Source organism: Rhipicephalus microplus, chromosome X, assembly GCF_043290135.1.
Source record: "Rhipicephalus microplus isolate Deutch F79 chromosome X, USDA_Rmic, whole genome shotgun sequence".
In the NCBI taxonomy this organism is placed as follows: Eukaryota; Metazoa; Arthropoda; class Arachnida; order Ixodida; family Ixodidae; genus Rhipicephalus; species Rhipicephalus microplus.
Window position 1 is genome coordinate 37,739,324 of NC_134710.1, and position 19,482 is coordinate 37,758,805.

The following is a 19,482-nucleotide window of genomic DNA, read 5'->3' on the forward strand; positions in this document are numbered from 1 at the left end:
TACAACACTGAACTGCCATGCAGGGCTTGAATGCTGCTTGATCCTGTATATTTTTTTCTGATTGTACAAAAGCAGTTATGCACACAGGTGGTGACAGACAACTAAGCCTTAAAATCGGTTGCTGTAGTGATCTCGTAATGGCTCTGCTGTAAATGTGGGCATAGCTCAACAACAGTGTGGAAGGGCAGACAAATGGGAGAGTGAAAAAAAGATCAAGGAAAAGAAAGGTCATGTATCAAGGCTAGAGTGCTGCACACTAAGCACCAGTCAAGGTACCTTTTTTTGCCTGTAGGAAGACTGCAGGGTGCCCGGTGGCCCTGGAAATCGAACCCAGTACCTCCTGCATTGGAAGTTTGCACTCTATCATTCCACCACAGCTGTGGTAAATTGGGGAGTCCCATCATTGCACCACCCGACTAAAATAGGAGGTCGTTGAAGCTTAGCCTTTAAGGGTTGATTGAGCACAACAGCGTCATGATCAACGACGCCGAATTTCTGTGCCAGGTTTCTTAAAGCAAAACCACGAGAGTGCGACACCATTTTGCCGTAGCACTCATAAATGCAATGTTTCCAACTCTTGTAGAGGACAATACGAGCTGCGCTGACGGCGTGTGGGCAGGTAACAATGGCACACATCGACTGTGTAGTCATGTGGGTTTTGCAAGCACACTCCTTTTGCATCTGGAAGGCCTGCCTTGGTTCGACCTTATGACCAAAATTTTTCCCGATTTCCTTTTCAGCTTGGTTACTCCACTTTGTTTGCCGGAGCTGCCCTGACAGTCTTGGAGTCAATCAGGAAATTCATTGACCTTTTCACATCCTTGGCATCCATTGGCATTTTCATTCATGGAAAACAATGCCACTGACACTAGACTATCTGCTGTGCACGCTCTTTAACACAACAGTTTGATTTTTTTCCCATAAAATGCACAGACACCTGTAATTACAGCACATTTAATCTGCATCTAATTCAATCAGAACTAAGTTCAAAAGAATACATGTTTTCATTAGCCAGAATACCATGTTTTTTTTAACCCATCAGCAGTTTGATCTGTGCAGCAGCAGTGCTCATGGTACGGAACCGGTGCATAATGGGATGTTGCCTGAAGTTATGCAATTATTTTTCAGATTCTGTTGGTGCTGCTGTTGTCTACAAACCTTCAATCACAATCTGAATATTTAACCAGAAAGTTTTAGCATACATATTGCATATAGTAAGGTTGGCAGGTAATCATGGTTGTGTATATAAATTGTGCTGCTTTCTAAAAAAATAAATATTCAAAAGAGTATTTCACTAAGACAAGCACTTCTGGCATGACTATTGTCAAAAATTATCAAGCTTTCTTTTCACTAACTATTGCATTTAGGCACGTTTTTGGGGATTTAAGTCAGCATGACAAACAAAAAAAGAAAAACCACAAACAGCATCTGTAGTGTAGCTTGTTTCACAAGATGCTGCAGGTCCTCTAGGGGTTTTATTTTTATTTGGAACATTATCCTCAGTGCCATCTTAGGCAATATTGCTTAAGACTGCAACCTATAAGAGCATTTGGTATTAATCAGGCTGACCAATGACACAAAACACTGCAATGCTGAATAGAAATAAATTTTATTGTAGATAGGAATGTGCAACAGCACTATTTCTATGGCGTATTTCTTGGCACATAATAAATATGGCAATCATATTGGTCGAAAACAATTGCAAAATGTGTACTTCGTCCTGAAGTTGCAGGGGTATATAATGGGGTATGTGTGAAGTTCGTCAGAGCGAAAATCGAAGTTGAAATTTGCTTCTTGCTCAGAGGTAAACTACAGGCACATGCATCAAGCACCTGCCATAGGCACACTATGTGTATTGTAGTAAAGAAATTGCACAGCCCCCCAGTAACATACTAAAAGTCCAGTGGCAGTAAAATTCTAAACATGCAAACTTCTACACGTTCATAAACTTCTGCCTGAAAGGGGCCCCGAAACACTTTTTTGAGTAACCATGGACTTATTTCACTGGAAGAGCTCATTGCTTCACAAATTGAACACCACAAAAATTTTAAGAATCCGTCCAATACAAGCGGAATTGCAAAGACTTGTCACACGCTGCAATCCCTTTCTCTCTTCTCTCGTCCTGACAAAAGCGTTGGAAGCTAAACAGGGAGGGATGGGAGGGGCAAACAAAATATGTGGTGCGCACCTCTTGACCTTGAGCATTTTTTTCTTTTTTTTTTCCTTCGAATACACCACTCTTTCAGTGCGATCGCGCGCGCACGCGTGGACAAGTGACGGTCTTCCGCGGCGATCTCCGTAAGGATCGAGAGCGTCATGTTCAAATTAGCCAATGGCTGATTTGAACAGTGGTCTTTCTACGAATGATTTTTTGAGCGTCTTTTGCCATTTGCTGAGCGAAGAGAAAGCAATTTTTAGCTGACTTTGATAATTTATTGTGAATTTCAGGCCCCGTGCTGCACTATAGCATTTGGCTCATGTATTCTCGGGAGCCGCTACTACCGATCGGCAGCGTTTTCCGACCATGCTCAAAAAGTGTTGCAGGGCACCTTTAAACGGCAGTTAAGCGCTGTATTTGGCTATGTTGCACAGCTGCCTTTAGTGATTGAGTTATATTAGAAAGCGGCTATTTAAAAAAAAAGGACTAGCGCAGTCACAAGTGTCTTGACCAAAATGTGTCGGACTAGTGCTACAGGGCGAATGCTTTGTAAAGCAGCTGTACTTGTCCTGACCTTGGCACTTCAAAACTGGAGCTGCAAGAGCAGACCCAATGAAACTACAGTGTAATAAAAAACAAACTTCCCTTGCATTAAAATGTTCTTTTACACAAAACAGCGATTGCTGTTCTCACTAGCTACCCACAAGTAGCATACAACGGTTTTGCAATGCTATGCTGTAGGCAGTACTTTGCACAATGCTCCACAGCCAGCTACACCAAGACGTATATGACGAGGATTAGCCCCAGTTCCAACAAACTGTGCAGATGTGCTTTACATTCAGCTAAGACTGTGTGTCAATGCAGAATAGTGCATATGATGAACTGCATAAAGAAATCGCAATACAGCTTGCCACATCATTTGACTATTGTGGCTGTTGTTTCTTGTTTTTGCCACAGCCTGATTGTCAGACGAAGTAAGAAATGATGTGCCTTCAGTGGTTGGCCCTCAGAGTCTTCGCTGTGCTGTTGATTCAAGGATGATGTCATCTCGTTTTCTACTGGGAAAAAGGATGAAATACAATTAACATTTGCAGCGATGAATTTACAGGCAGAGCTTTTACATTTGCAGTGCCAAGAATAGATAGCTTTTTTATCACAAAACAACAGTAGTTTACTGCATTATGAAAGGAAGCTACATATAATAAAGTGAATTTCTGATTAAGTGACCTGCACTTGGCAGCCATGCCTTCATATTGAAATAGTGGTCACTGAAGCATATCAAAATTACTGGTTCACATGCGGTTGGGCGTGGCATTTACGAATGCGTATTCTCATCTCCTTGGAATAGAGAGCACTTCGGCATGCAACATCTGCGCCTGCAAAGAAACGCTCGAGCACATTCTATGCCATTGCCCAGCATACCAGTCTGAACGACGTATTATGGAAGCCAAGCTCTGTCAGCTGAATTTACGGCCGCTTACAGAAGAGAAGATCCTGGGACCTTGGCCGACGATTTCCAATACGCGCAAAGCCACGAAAGCCCTCTTGTACTTTTTAAGGACCACCAGACTTCAAAACCGCTTGTGAAAGAACAGTGTGAGACCGCGCTGTGTAGTCTTGAGCTGAACATTCATCCTTCTGATTCTTACTCCTCTTCTTTTCTATCTCTTCCCTTTATATTATTCTCCCTTTCCCCCACCCCAAGTGTAGGGTAGCCAACCGAGCCAAGCTTGGTTAACTTCTCTGCCTTTCCTCTCTATTTATTCATCTCTCTCTGGTTCATTAAGCAGCCATGCCTGCCTCAAATACATTTCACTGTCTTTTTAGTTCATACATTGCTTTTTTTTAAGGACGATAGTCTTTCTTGGGGACCTTCAAAGCAAAAATTTTTGTCTGTCAGTCTGTACATTTGTCTGTTTGTCCATCCTTAACGATACCCTTAATGGCACCAAACGATTACTCCAAACGGCCGACCCCATCCATAGCGCCCACCAATATTGCTCAAGGTTTAGCGTTCATACTTGTGCGATCTACAATTAAAAAGCAATTATTGCACATATTTGAGGCAATATAACACGTCAATATTCTGTGGTCTTTTTACTAGAAAAGGTATACATAAGTAATTCTAAGAACCGTAGCGCTTATCACGCTGCGCTGGCGATGCAACGCTTGCACAAAAAAGCAAGTGTTTCCAACACTCTGCTAAGACGACACGTTGGTGGCACGTACCCGTCGCCTTGCATTCTACACCTTAGCGATTCTGAGACAAACGCACATGCCGTGCGCTTCGTTTTCCAAGACAACTGCCAGATAGCGCTCATGCCTCACATGTGACGTGCCTTGATGCGCTCGTTTGCCTCCGCTGCACGCTCGAGGCACTCTAACGCAGTGCCAAATAAACGTTTTGTTCGCTCTCTCCAGACGCAAGACTATCGTCTTTCGACCACATTTGCAGTGTAACATGCAGATACGGGGCCAAATTTTTGTTTACATGTTTTCATAAGTTTAGTTTCTCTACTTTCATGACAAAAAAACTGAAGATTGTTGTTAAACTCAAAGTAGGTAAAATCTCTTATAGAGTGCAAAGTGGCCACTAAAAATTGAAAAGAGCTCATTGTCCATAGTCCCCTAGAAACTGTCACCTGGCTTCTTGCTCTGAATTTCCCGAAAGGAGTTCGCTAAAGCCACATACTCAAAATAACCATAATTGTCAGGGTCCTATGATAGAAGAAATCTTCTTTAAAAACACATATTTCCTGCATAGATGATCTTTCACTTGTACTTTTAAATGCGCTTTTCTTGCGATCCATTTTCGAGCAACTTCTCAAGTTTGGAAACCATGTTTTTCGCACTTCTGATAGTCTGATAGGGATGAAATTTTGCCCACATATTCCTTAACATGTGAAGGGGGTAATATGTCTTTTAAAACTTGATATCGCTGGTATAATTACTAAGAACCTAGAGTAAGCAATTAGCATGAGCTGATTATTTTCAGGAATTCTCGCATTGCAATTTCTTTTGTCCATTAAAATGTCTGATACACTTTCTTGATGGTCATCTGCATTCCATTGTTAATGTAGAGCAATAAAAGCTATTAATGACTCAGAACCATAAAAGTTTAGTGGCATAAAAGGTTTGTCTATAACGAATTAGGCTTTACAGATTGTCATGGCATAAAATGAAAACTGTGTAGCTTACTATAAAGCTAACTACATAGTATTTGAGATCAGCATAGAAGCCTACATATACAGCAAAAATTTTATTGCCCTAGGCAGCAGATTAACACAAAATTTTTGCCTAATTGCTTCTCCCCTTAAAGAAGTGTCCCTGCATCCACAGAGCTCAAAGACTGAAACATGACAATTTAGGTCTCAGTAGCGCACAATCATGAGGTTGAATCCTAGTGGCTTAATTCTGACTGGAATACTTTCATTAGAGGCAGCATTATTTTTAATGGCCAGATTTGTAGCTATTTTATGTGGTTATTTTGAATGATTACACATATCAGCCAACATACTAAAACTTGATGACACATTTCGATCAGTGAGTACAGCCCATTTGTAAAACAAGAGTGCACACATACATAAAAAATAAAAACCTGAACTCACATAAGACGTTAGTCACATACACATACAGGTACCTGAGCGTGTAGATATTATTTTATGGGGGAGTTGGACATTGATTCCAAGTCCCCAACAAAAAAGTCTACGTGAAGACTGGCTAGAAGCTCTGCTGTGTCTGTGCATAACTGCACCACATATGCCCTGGAGGAGTCAAAAGTTCCCGGGCTACTATCCCGTGTATTTCTATGAAAGTATGGTATGGGAACTTTTGACCAGGACTGTACATTCATACTGCCAAGTACAGCTTTCATTTATTATCAAAGTTGTTTGTCCCTCTCTCTCTCTCCCCAAGGATTTAAAATTTTATACATGTTGCAACACATTCTTTAGTATAGTAACATAATTAAAACGTACCTCCAGAAGTTAATTAAGCGATCCGCTTCTCGGAACCCCGACCTCATCGCTCCATGGACAGTTGAGTAGAAGTCCTTATCAGTAGCTTCACCAGCGAAGAGAACAAGGGGCCACTGTAACAAATAATTTGAATATAGTGCGACACCAGCACACAGAATTTTCATACCTCTACTCTGGTTACTCGATGCAGTGGGGCATCGGCCACTAGAGGTTCATAAAAGGTCTCCAGGAGGGTGTCCGATGTGCCATATGGTAGCTGTCTGTTGCTATAGCTTCCCAAAATGTAGGGGTTCGTGAACCAGTATGACCTGAAATAAGATTTAGACGTAACGTAGCAGAAGCTAGAATTGTCATGTGTGCCACCCACCTGATAATGGACACAGGTTCGGGGATGTCTCGACCGAGGAACGTGGTCAGGACGTGGACACAGGCACGGAGGACTTCATGGTCACTCAATGTCTCCATATGTTCAGCTGCCTTGCCACCAATCCAACCCACAAGAACATTGGGATTTTTGTACACAAGATCGAATCCAGATATACCCCGAACCCACCAGTTTGGATCAGCTGTGTCTTCCGAGTCACCATCAAGCCACACTAACTGAAACCCTTCGGCTCCCGTGTCCCAAAAGGGCTGCTCAAAGACGAGAAATATTTTGTTTATAGTACCAAAGCCAATGCCACGCAGTGCTTGACACTTCTTATCTGGAAGCTTTGGCTCGAACATGTCATCCAGATGCTGTTTGAGGTAACCTGCAGACATAGTTAGGAGCAAGTGCCTGCACGACATAATTTCACCGTCCTCACATTCTACAAATGGAATACTTTCCAAGACAGTCTCTTGTGAGTTACTGATTGAGGAGCGAGCCATTTTCGTACACGAAGAGACTGCACTGTTGTGCCAATAGATTCGCTTGACAGCCTTGTTGTAGCGGATGTTGGCTTCAGGAATATGCTCCAAGAGACTATTGATCACACTAGAAAAGCCATGCCGTAAGTTGATGTTCCAAACGCCAGGACATTCCTCAAATTCCTCGTAGCTTTTGAATGAGAGCTCATCCAGACTATAGCAGGAGTTATCAATAACCTCAAAACGCCAATACCAGTCATAAATGGCCCACTTGACCTTGACTATGTCGGCTGTATCACTTTTCAGCTCAAGATGCTCAAGAAAGCGTGAACGCAAGTACTCTCCAACTGATATGGGCAACTCATTGAGCACAAACACTTCCCGATTTCCTTCAAGCCGAGGTCGCCGTCCCCCCAGTTCCTCCTTTATCTGGTTTAGCACAGTGATGACCTCGTCAACCAACTCTTGGGGTAACCGAGTTCCTTGTTCTGTGCAAAAAATACCACGGCCCTCAAGGGAATGATGCCTTCGTGGGTCGGCCAACAGGTCTTTTGATAATGCATATCTATACAGGGGGTTTCCCTCCTCACCGTGGACCCACTGGGCACCCAACTCCAGGACTCTGTTGTCTACATAAGAAAAAAAGGCAAACAATGTCAACATAAGGAAGAACAATGGAGGCAGCTCACGAGAGAAATAAGCAATCTAAACAAGGATGTTGCATGGCAACATCTAAATATATGTGCTGCTATTACTAGTAAATTACCGTGGATGAATAAACTTAAAGCAACTATAGTAGTACTGTATATTTGAAACGATAGTTTTATCACTACCTAACTAAACAAAGCCTATAACACACAATAAGAACAGCTGCTATTTCTTTTACACACATTTCTACACATCTTGCATCATTTGAAAAGGAAACAATTTCCTTACAGTGTACTTAAGGAATCTGGTATGAATAAGATAATAAGAGAGACAATGGAGAGGTTGAAGAGTAGTGACATGAAAATTTTCACTTTTTTTGCATTGAGTGAAAGCCCAAGTCCTCAAGAGTCTAGAAAATGTACTGGTAGGCATGAGAGCACGCTGCAAAATTGATTACAATATGTTCTAAAAAGCTTTGGCTCCTGGTGTACCTTGATGTCACGACACAACATGAAGCAATGCGAATGAGCTTTGCGGGATCCTGCAAGGTGGAGAGAGGGCTGAAAAAGGGGAAAAAACCCTGGACCAGGATGAGTTTTTCAGCAATAAGATGCTTTTCTTTCTAAAAAATTCGTACAGATTCCTTTATAGCTTTCTGCTACAAACAGGCAATTGTCTGTTTACCTTTTTGAACCCTTCCACCATTTTGCGGGATTCTAAAAAGCTCATTTCCATTACTTGAGTCTCACGTGCTTTCAGTTGTCGATGAATTCACCCTCATGCTACCAATTGCTAGCTTCCGGGTTAGTTCAATTGGTAGAGCGACCCCCTTGAAAAGGTGTTGATCCCAGGTTCAAGCCCCAGACCAGCAATTTTTTGGCAACTAAAGAGCTTTTCTTTCTGAGAAATTTGTACAGATTTCCTCGTGGCTTCATGCTACAATCATGTGGTTTCTTTTCCCTTACTTGACAGGATATAAGCTTGATGACATGTGCTTGCACATGATATTGTAGAGTTCCCACAGCCTCTGTGCTACCTGCCTCAATCAGTGACACACAAATGGCCATTTTGTATGGTATTGTGCCCAACCTAATCATAACTACTCATACAGTCGTGTTAAGTCAAATACTACTCATACAGTTGTGTTAAGTCAAATTAACACTAGCGTGACATCATGCTACCGTTAATACCAGCGAGTCATCCAAGTTCAATCAACTAAGTTCAATGGCAAAACCAAAACTGAAGCACCGATAAGCACAACAAGCAGACAAGAATGACATCACTATTCAAGACAATCATTGCAGAGGTGTAGTTCCATGTTTGTTAACGTAAGTGTGCCATGCGTGCTATAATAGCACAGCCCACACACTGACACAAGGAAGTTAGTTAATAGTTGATATAACAATGCTCACACATTTTTGATGTCTCAGAAGAATATGGTAGTTGTGCTCTTCTGCATTTCAGTTTCAGTTTTGCTGCTGAATTTGGGTGAATTTCATTACTTCGCAATCATTACTATAGGCTGCTTTTTCAAAATCTCAAAGCTGCCATGGGTTCCTTGCATGAAGGACTTCGACTCTCCTAACACAATATCTGGTGTTTTACGTCACAAAACCACGATATGATTATGAGGGATGCCTTAGCAGAGTGCTCCAGAAATTTTCACTATCTCGTGTTCTTTAACTCTTTCATTACCACATTTATTCAAATCGATCATTGGTGATCGATGCTTTGGATCATCGATTTTGGCATGTTGAATTTGTTTATCATGTACCCAGAAATTTCTAGTATTTAGTAAAAAAAACCCGAAAAAAGTGCATCAGTTTACTTGTGTCTCATGAAAAGCAAACCAATGCTTCACCGCATGCACGAGCGATGAAGCAGCACCTCGGTACGGGTTTTCTTTGCCTATGTGAATAGCAAAAATTTATACATAATTTATTATTTTTGATACTTTTCCTTGGTCATTTATTTTTAAAATGTATATTCTGAATTTTTTTTGTTTTGAATATTTTCGCATATATAGTGTTTTTATTGCATTATTTACCAGCTGGCAACCAAAAATTACACACTTTTTACATTTTTATTCATTTCAAAATATTTTTGTTAGGGTACAATATATTTTTTGGAAAAAGCATATCGAGCAAAATTTGGTATGCCACAATGCGTGCTAGAGTACTTTTCAAACTGGCAAAAACTTTCTACCCCAGACATAAAAAATAGCCATTTTCACACGGTAACAAGAGAGTTATGTGCACTGACGTCGCACAATACACGGGGTTATACCATTTCCCCTCTATCGAAACGTGACCGCCACAGGTGGGATGAAACCCACGACCTTTGGGTCAGTAGCCGAGCACCCTAATTGCAACACCACTGTGGCTATTTGACATAACTGCCCAACTTCACCAATTAAAAAGGTAAGTAATTTTACTTTCTCAATTGTTGTTTAAAACTATGTCTTTAGCGATCTTAAAATACCTGAGGCTATAGAAGAAGTACTAATTGTGAAGGCATCTAACAAATATCGCATTTCCATAACTTTTGAGGATTTCAGACACACCTCTTGAAACACTGCTTATAAAACCCTAGGTGGCCAGATTAATATACAGCACTGTACTATAGAATCTCTAATAATCAGACAGTTTCTTTATGGTGTATTTCCCAAGCAATGGCAATAAATTAAAGGCTCTTGCTGCCTTCCGTAGTTCATCTTTTAGCGTCGGTTCTCAATAGTGGTCAGGTAGACATGATCTTCTTAGACTACAGCAACTTGACTGCATTCCTCAAAATAAATTAATTCAAAAGCTACATGATTGACTTCCCCCATTTTCTTATTTCCTAGCTTTCTGCCTATTTAAGCACCCGCTATTTCCTAGCTTTCCGCCTATTTAGGCGCCCGCACACAATATGCCGAAATAAAGAAGAAAACATCAGGCACTCTTTTGGTATCTTCAGGCTTGTCCCAGGGCAGTGTCCTGGGGCCCTTTTTGATCCTCATTTACACAAATGACTTAGTTTCAGTTATTATTGAACCAATAAGGATAGGCTTATTTACAGATGATTGTATATTATACAATAATATTGATTTTCCTGACAATTAACTTGCACTTAATGTAGCCTTCTATAAAATCCTTTCATGGTGTGATGAATGGATTGATTGATATGTGAGCTTTAACATCCCAAAACCACGATATGATTATGAGAGACGCTGTAGTGGAGGGCTCCGGAAGTTTTGACCACCCAGGGTTCTTTAACGTGCACCCAAATTTGAGCACACGAGCCTACAGCATTTTTGCCTCCATCGAAAATGCAGCCGCCGCAGCTGGGTGTAATGAATGGGACATGAAGCCCCCTCCCCTGATAAGAAGGTACTTCTCCGCATCACAAAAAGACTTTACTCCCTTATATTTTCCTATTCTATCAGTCCTCAATCATTAACTGAGGTACTGGAGGCAAAGAGCAATCTTGTATGTGTTGTCCTTTGCTTGGTCCCTCGCCTTTTGCGCTGTTTCTCTCCAATATGTCGTACCAACAACCCCAAGCAACCACTTTAGCTTAACTGAGAATACGTACCTTGGTGTTACTATAACAAATAACTTAAGTTGTAACACCCATATTGCTAACAGATCTTTTGCTGCTCTTTGCAAGCTTTCCTTTAGACGACACAAGCTTAAAAATTCACCACCACATGTTAAAAGCCTGGCTTTTGAATACCTGATCTGGCCTAAGCTTGAATATGCTTCTATAATATGGAACCTAACATTAACGTGCTTGAAAAAATTCAGCTAAAGACTACAATTGATTTTTTTTTATTCGGACCCTAGTTTCCTGTTACGTCGTTTATGGAATCTCAACTGATTTTTTTTCATTACAGTCCCGGAGTTGGATCATTGTTTAATGTTTTTGTATTCCTTGCTTAAAATCGAAAACCGAGACTCGACCCAGCACCATACTCATCTCCACTTCCATCGTGGCGCACTCGTCATACTCATATGCTTTCTATAACTCCTTATTTGGCCAGAACAAATGTGTTTAAATTATCATTCTTTTCGCAAACAATATTTGCAGATAGGAATGATCTGTCTCCTGACCAATTACTGTCCTTAGCACAGTCAAATACCTCCTCCTAGGCTACTTTGTAAACGGTCTCTTTTCCCAGTGTTAATAAGAATTGGTTTCTTTTCATTTGCTTGATAACTTGGTTCACTGCTATACTGTATTCACACTCATTTATTTGTATTGCCTTTTTGCCATCTGTATTGCTTTCATTTGTTCTTTCAGATTCGATTAGTATGAAGGGGAGATGCTACTCGAAGACACTTTTTTGTAATATTCACCCTAGAGCAATAAAACTTGAGGTGTTTATGGAACTTTTCATGTTGATTTCAAATATATAATTACCGTATTTACTCGATTCTACTGCGCCATCGATTGTAACGCACGCCCGATTCCCACGACAAAAAAAAAAACAGAAAAAACTAATACATCGATTACAACGCGCACCCATTTTTCTCGTTGGCCAGCTTGATCACACCACTCGGGAAAACGACTCCTTTTGAGAGCGTCTTCCGTTTAAATATGAGGTACGGGGGAAGCTTGTGCCTATCTGACGTGCAACGGAGCATTGCTGTCACTCTAGTTTTACCGTGGCCCAATGTCAGCACACGAACTTGCTTCGCCCCCTTCTCCTTGACGAATGTGGTGCCAGGCATGTCGAAGTAAAGAGGCGTCTGATCGGCATTCCCGATTCGCCCAAGCAGGTAGCCGTTGTTGTGCCGCAAGTTTAGGAGGAACCTCTGAAGACTCTGAAGCTTTTCTTTGTACACCTCCGGCAACTTCTGGCATATGCCCGTTCGCCTTCGGAGGGAAAAGCCTTTCCTCTTCATAAAGTTAGTTAGCCAGCACCTGCTCGCTTTAAACTGGCTCTGCATTAGCCCTTTTTCTAAGGCTAACTGCATAGCCGGCACTTGGAGCAGTTCTGTCGTCACGGGCCGCTGTGCCGCTCACTGCTTAATCACATACTCGCCGAGCAGCTCTTCAATTTGTGGAAACCGACCCTGCTGTAGTCCACTGAAGCCTTTGCATGAATCTTTGCTGTCGACAATATTCTGCTTTTGTTTCCGCCAGTCCCGCACGCACGTTTCGGGAACTCCGAACCACCGCGATGCGGCCCGATTTCTGTCCGTTTCGGCACACGCGATGACTTTTCTTTTAAAAGCAGCATTGTGGTACACTCGTCGAGTTTTTGGAGTCTGCCCTACCATGCCGTCGATGCTAATGTACTACAAGATGACGAACTCTTCAGCACACGTACGAAGTGCCGCACATGGGAAACACATAGGCAGAAATGGCCGACGCGCCATGCCGACGCACGTTGGGGGCGGCCATTTTGGAAGTGCCGATGGCAATAGAATGACCGTATTCATTTTTTTTTCGTACTCGATTCTAACGCGCATGCGATTTATGAACTCTCTTAACCGGAAAAAAGGTGCGCGTTAAATTCAAGTAATTACGGTAGTTTTCTTGCAAGTTGCTTACTTTTAGCTCTGCAAAATGACAAAGTGAAAACCTTAACGCTTTTGCCCCCCCCCCCCCCGTCTTTTCATCCCTGAACTTCTGTAATTTCTTACCATTCATAGTTTATAATGTTTGAAATAAAGTGTAGAATGCAAATAACTAAGTAGGAAGCACATACAAAATATTTAATAGCCGTGAAAAATGATAGACGTAAAAAGTCCATATTTCACCTACCCTAGTAAAGTTATACATAAAATTTTTTTATTACACAATAAAATATTAATATTTAAACTGGATAATTGCATTCACCATACTTTAGAGAAAATTTGGGGAAAATTTCATGCAGATCCAAGCACCAGAAGTGCCTGAAAAAGGAGCGGCACATTGAAAAACATGGCAAAATTTGTGTTTTGAGAAAAACGAGTTTTTAAGTTAAAATTGAGTTTTTATTTATGAAAGATATCATTAAATCTGATTAAATTTGCACGCCGAAAAAAAACAATGCTTCTTGTAGTGGCCACTGCGACTGAAATACGCCAGCCCCATGAGTTTGTCCCTCTCGGCTTTTTTGGAGCCGACTCCTCACAGACATTTCACTCACAGACAGGGCCATGGAACGCTTGCCAAACTTCTGCTCCATCTGGCAGAGGCTTGTGCCAACAGCAAGCTAGGAAGAAGTTCGACAGGACTGCAAAATCCAAACTAAGTCCAGTGTCATGCCATTTTGCGGCCATGTTTGTGCCACATACCATCGTACATAATGGCAATGTCGTCCCTGCTAAGTTCTATCACTGCGAGCTTTTTCAACCTCGCAAGATTGGTGCTGACGTCATCCATTGCCGCATCACGAACTTTCAGGCTGACGGGTGTGAATGACAATTGATGCATTGGTTTTGATTTTGATGCATTAACGGCAAGTTTGGCATTGATCGCAAGGTGGTTTGATTTTGATGCATTGGTCGCAAGTGAAAGCCGCACAATAGCTTTCACTTGTGAGCAATGCTTTTTTTCTTCATAACAGAGATAATTACACAAGAAAAGCATTGTTCAGCTGCGCTGCTCGACAAGACATGAACCCCACAAATAGGCTTCACAGCACATACAGGTGTGCAGCGACCAATGGCGGTCCCCGATTCGTACCCCGTGATAAGCCAGTCGCGGCACTCGAAAAACCCGCAGAAGAGTGCTTCTTTTTATTATTTCTTGTGCCGCATCAGCGAGGGAAACTGTTGTTGCTTGAAGAGTGAGGCTCGACTCTTGGGCTAATGCTATTAACAATGGCGAGTGGCGGCGCATTATCGGCGGCTAGGTGCTCAAAGACTGCACACTTTGGATCTTTTAACAGGCACCTTGTGCTCTTTAGATGCAATTTTAAAGCATTTCCAGTTAAGTCTCGACCTGTATTTTTTTTTTCATAACAGTAGAGGTACTAATCTTGTCAAAACAGGCAAGAATTAAAAATCGGTAATTTTGAAAGAAAACTCGCGTTTTTCGACCTGCATCTCTCCTTAATGCTTGCTATCCACCTTTGTTGTGCAACTCCCTGCTTGGACCCTGCGGCCTGCGTATTTTTGTAAATAAAGTAAATAAAATAAAAATATGTCTGGTTTCTTTCTAGCCGAGATTGCTCAGAAGAAAGTGCTTTCAGCATTCTCCCATTTCCTATCAAACCTGTGTCCTTTTACATTTGGCATCCCACACTAGTGTAGTTTAGCAGCGGCAATAATATTAATTGATTGATATGTGGGGTTTAACGTCCCAAAACCACCATATGATTATGAAAGACGCCGTAGTGGAGCGCTCCGGAAATTTCGACCACCTGGGGTTCTTTAACGTGCACCCAAATCTGAGAACACGGGCCTACAACATTTCTGCCTCCATCGAAAATGCAGCCGCCGCAGCCGGGATCCGAACCCGCGACCTGCGGGTCAGCAGCCGAGTACCTTAGCCACTAGACCACCGCGACGGGGCGCAGCAACAATCATAATAACCCTATTTCAGTAAGAGCAAGAAAGCCAAAGGGAAAACTCAGCACTAATGGTACGGATGGCTACACTATGTGGCACAAGCTAATCTTTTAGAATAGGGAAAAGGATTTAAAAGGTAATGCAAGCATATACGGCACCATCTAAATGCGAAAATGCAAAGTACAGACAACCAAATCTACACACCCACACATCACTTTGTCTAGCAGTGGAAAGCATGACACATGTCGCACTAATTTCTGGCCATCCCCTTTTAAAGAGGCAAACAAACAAGAACCTAGACACATGTAGTGGCACCATTTTGATGTGTTAATAGCAAAGATGAGCAAACTCTCTCAGTATTCCTTTTGTATTGCTTATGGTGTCATCCATTAGCAGATGCAGGGCACTTCCGGTAATACTTTATTCTGCTCCATGCGGAGCAAGCCTATTCCATAGGCAGATTGAGAGTGCTCCCTGTATGTTCCATAGGCAGATCTGGAGCAGCTCCGTCGCGAGATCCACTCCACGGAGCAACTTTTTCTACTCCGCGAAAATCAGTGGATTCGACCAGCAATCGCAAGTGCCTCGTGCCTTGAAACGGTGCCAACTTTGGGCGAGCCAACGGATGCCAGTCGCGTCAGTTGCGCTTTGCATCAGAGCATAGTGTCACTGTGCCCAGCGTGCCCACTCAAGCAAGGAGAAGCGCGCGCATTGCGTTCCATTCGCACCCTGCCATTTTCTCCAAAGGGAGCGCATATGTTCCATTGGTAGGTTCCCTTCTGTTGCCCACCACCAGAGTGGAGTGCTCTGGTGCAGAGTTCGTGGGTCACTCCAAATCTGCCAATGGATGACGCCCTCAGTGAAAGCTTTTCTAGGAAGCAGAGTACATTTGTCATCAATATGTGGCCACCAAAGCCCCTTTACACAAACTTAAAGCAAATATGAGCATTAGTGAGAAATGCATGGGCGTAAAAGTGCCGACTAATGGCTCGGCAGATCAGAAGAGGGCAGTTGTCACTTTGAGAGGCACCACCGAATTGCCTCACGTAAGGCTCTTAATGAGTGCATTGGCAATGAATGCTACATCCCCAAAATAACATAGGTACGTGAAAGTTCTACCATCATTTATGCGATGAGCTCGCGCGGTGTGGGCCCAAAAAGAGTAATGCTGATTTCTTTCATTTGCTGCAATGCACTATTCTAAAACTGCCTGTTGATAAAAAGGTGCTTGGGTTAGAAGATGAACTAACCATATACGATTCAAGGACTATTTTCTATTCAGCAATGAATACAACAAGTTAGAGTCATAACTTCACTCAGAAAAAAAAAAACAGTCTTTCAGATTTGTGGCCAAGAAGGATTGTAGCTGTTAGGTATTGCTGTGTCACTGATGGCTTCTGGTGGCAGCATGACTGTATGAACACGAGTAATATGAGATATTTATTTAATAGAAGTTCTTTAAGCCCACTTGAAGAATACCACTCATCTATCTCATGGATGGGCGACCTCTTTTACAGCGAAAGCTGTTATGAGATCACAACTTGGCTCACGCACAGTTGTCCACCGCCGCCGGTGTCCGTAACCACATCGCGCGAAATTAGAAAAAACAAAACAAAACAACCTAGCACCAGAGACACAGTGGGACTCAAAACCTGGGTCTGCTGGGTGCCATCCCAGAATTCTACCACTGAGCTACGCCGGTGCTTGTGACTTGTTGGCAAACCCAGCACCAAAGATACAGTCGTGCTTGAACCCGGGTCCGATAGGTGCCAGCCCAGTATTCTACCACTGAGCTACGCTGGTGCTTGTGACATGTTGGCAAACTTGCCTTAGGCAGGCTTGATGTCGAGAAAGCAATCGCATTAATACGACTTTAACTTATAAAGCATTTCAAAGCAGCAAAAGATCAACAAGTCGTCGCACAATGCGAATAGCATAACGAGTGGGCTGTCAAGTGCTCCAACCCATTACAAAAGATTTTTCTTGTTCCCCTATTAACGGTGGTGCCCACCCACTTCAGCCATAATTCCTCATCGTCAGCCACTGCATGAACAATTGCCACAAAATTCCTTGCGGGTGTTTAGCAGATACCACGCTTCTCAAAATAATGATGAAAAATAGCATAACAAGTGCCGGCCTACTACCCAAAAGTTTATTATTAATGCCCTAGTACAGTGGTTCTCAGCCATGGATGTGCCGGGGACCGTTTGTGGACTGGTAGAAATGATGGGGGACGCCTTGCAGAGGAGGGGAGGGAGAGGGGGTACGTAGATAAATTAACACAAATGAAGTGTAAAACAGGTGCCTTTCATTGCTACCAAAAACATCAAACAAACATGCCATATCACTTCATTTTGGACAGTTCATCATACGTGGCACAGTCATGCTTAAAGAAAAATATGGGTGAGGGCTCTCTGGATCATAGAAATGGCTTCGTGGACCCCCTAGAGTCCAACGACCCCCATTTGAGAACCACTGCCCTAGTGAGTATCAAGCAAGTGTACTTGCAGTAGTTACTCAATGAGTGTTTTGAAAAAGCTCCGAAAGTCCACTTTTCTAGCTTTCCCTGTGACTGTGCTGCGCCTTCCATGCAGGCCTGGCGTTTTTCTCTAATCTCGTACTTTGGTTCGTAAAAAAAATTTAAGAGCCCACAAAGAGTCAGCAATACTTACCACCATAGTAGTAAGATTGTATCCTCCCTCCAGCCATCCTCTGAGCCTCCAAAACAACAAAATTAGTGTAGCCCTTCTGGGTCAGCTTGTATGCAGCAGAAAGACCAGCAGCACCAGCTCCCACAATTATAATGCGGGGATTTGAGCCAGCCAATGATGCACTCAACCCTGCAGAACTTAAGGGATCCGCTTTGACCAGATGACTGTCTTCCTCGTCTGGTACGCAGCACGATTCTTGTCCTGATCCAGCTTTACTGCAACAGAAAAAAATTAACAAAAAGAAAAAAAAAACGGTTATGTAGCGTTCCTACTAGGAACTAATGCATTAAACAGACATAATATTCAACGGGAGTCATCTGCCATTTTATTCTAACTTCTCCTCTCTTCACTTCTACCCTTATTCCACTTCATTCTCTTTTGTGTGCTTATCGCAGACCGCTTCAAGTTACAATTGTGAAGAACCCCAAGTTTCAACTTTCAAGCATTGCCAATGCTCTTAAAAGAGGGTATGAAGCATATACACGCTCACGCTAAGGCTTCTAGCCTAGAAGAAGGCAAGTCCACTTGTCCAAATGTCGGGTCTAGCACCTAACCCTTGTTTACGGATTTTTTTCATCACCAGCTTCCATCTTCCCTTTCACTTCCTGCCATTTCTTGGTGCATACTAGCAATGTAACTCTTGGCACGATTGTGAGTGAGGAGTGTAAGCATTACACTTGTCAGCTTGAAATGGCCAGACCTGGTGAGGAACTTTTGAAGATCGAATCATTAAATCATATGTCGGTAGCCGTGTTTTTTCATTTTGTGAAAAATTATTTGGACTTAGCACAATTGCCTTTTTTTTTCGCAATGTCCCACAAAGATTTTCACAATGTGCTTTCTTGAAGCTGCTTACTGCTTTGCAGCCCCCCTCCCCTTCTCCTCCCACAAAAAAAAAAAAAGAAGCATGTTCACCCTCTACACTCAAACCTCGATATAACAAATTGGGACGTGATGAATTATCCGCTATAATGAAGTAAGTGACCAATAGCTTTATCATAGACACAGTGTAATAAGTAATCATTTATAACCAACTTTTGTATATAACAAAGTAGTATATTCATACTAGATGTGACTTTGTTATGAGGTTTTAGTGTATTTCTTTTTGAAATATAAAAGTATCAATATTTTGGAATAAGCTAATAACCTGGAAATTACACAAGGTCAACAGAGACTGCTCTTATTCATGAGTGAGGATAATAACAGGCTTTTCACAAAAAAGGGGGAGGGGCGCCTTGCATCTGTGGCACGAGTAGTTTTTAAGGCAGCCTACCACGAATGTCTAGTGGTTATGGTGCTCGACTCCTGACCTGAAAATCATGAGATCGAACCTCAGCCGCTACGGTCGCATTTATGATGAAGACGAGAATGCTTGAGGCCCATTTACTTAGATTTAGGTGCACGTTTAAGAACCCCAGCTAATCGAAAATTTCAAAGCCCTCTACTAAGCGTCCTTCATAATTATATCATGGTTTGCAGTGGTGTAGCAGTGGATATGGTGCTCGGCTGCTGAACTGAAGGTCGCAGCTTCGATCCTGACTGCGATGGTCACATTTCGATGGAGGTGAAATGCTGAGGCCCATGTACTGTGCGATGTCAGTGCACTTAAAAAAAAAAAAAAAAAAAAAAAAAAAAAAAAAAAAAACAGATGG

The 19,482-nt window shown here is 42.2% G+C and overlaps 1 protein-coding gene across 2 annotated transcripts in view; it reads right to left on the bottom strand.

Moving 5' to 3' along the window:
- Positions 1 to 1,590: 1,590 nt before the first annotated feature.
- LOC119175827 (uncharacterized) overlaps positions 1,591 to 19,482 on the bottom strand; it is a 36,437-nt gene continuing 18,545 nt past the window's right edge. The window contains exons 6-10 of one of the 2 annotated variants that reach the window (XM_075876242.1): positions 17,792 to 18,045; positions 6,503 to 7,613; positions 6,302 to 6,443; positions 6,136 to 6,248; positions 1,591 to 3,216 (exon numbers count right to left, since the gene is read on the bottom strand). In XM_075876242.1, coding sequence (XP_075732357.1) covers positions 3,165 to 3,216; positions 6,136 to 6,248; positions 6,302 to 6,443; positions 6,503 to 7,613; positions 17,792 to 18,045 — 1,672 coding nt within the window. In that variant the 3' untranslated portion in view covers positions 1,591 to 3,164. The remainder of the gene's footprint in view (positions 3,217 to 6,135; positions 6,249 to 6,301; positions 6,444 to 6,502; positions 7,614 to 17,791; positions 18,046 to 19,482) is intronic. The other variant, XM_075876243.1, reaches the window with a different exon arrangement.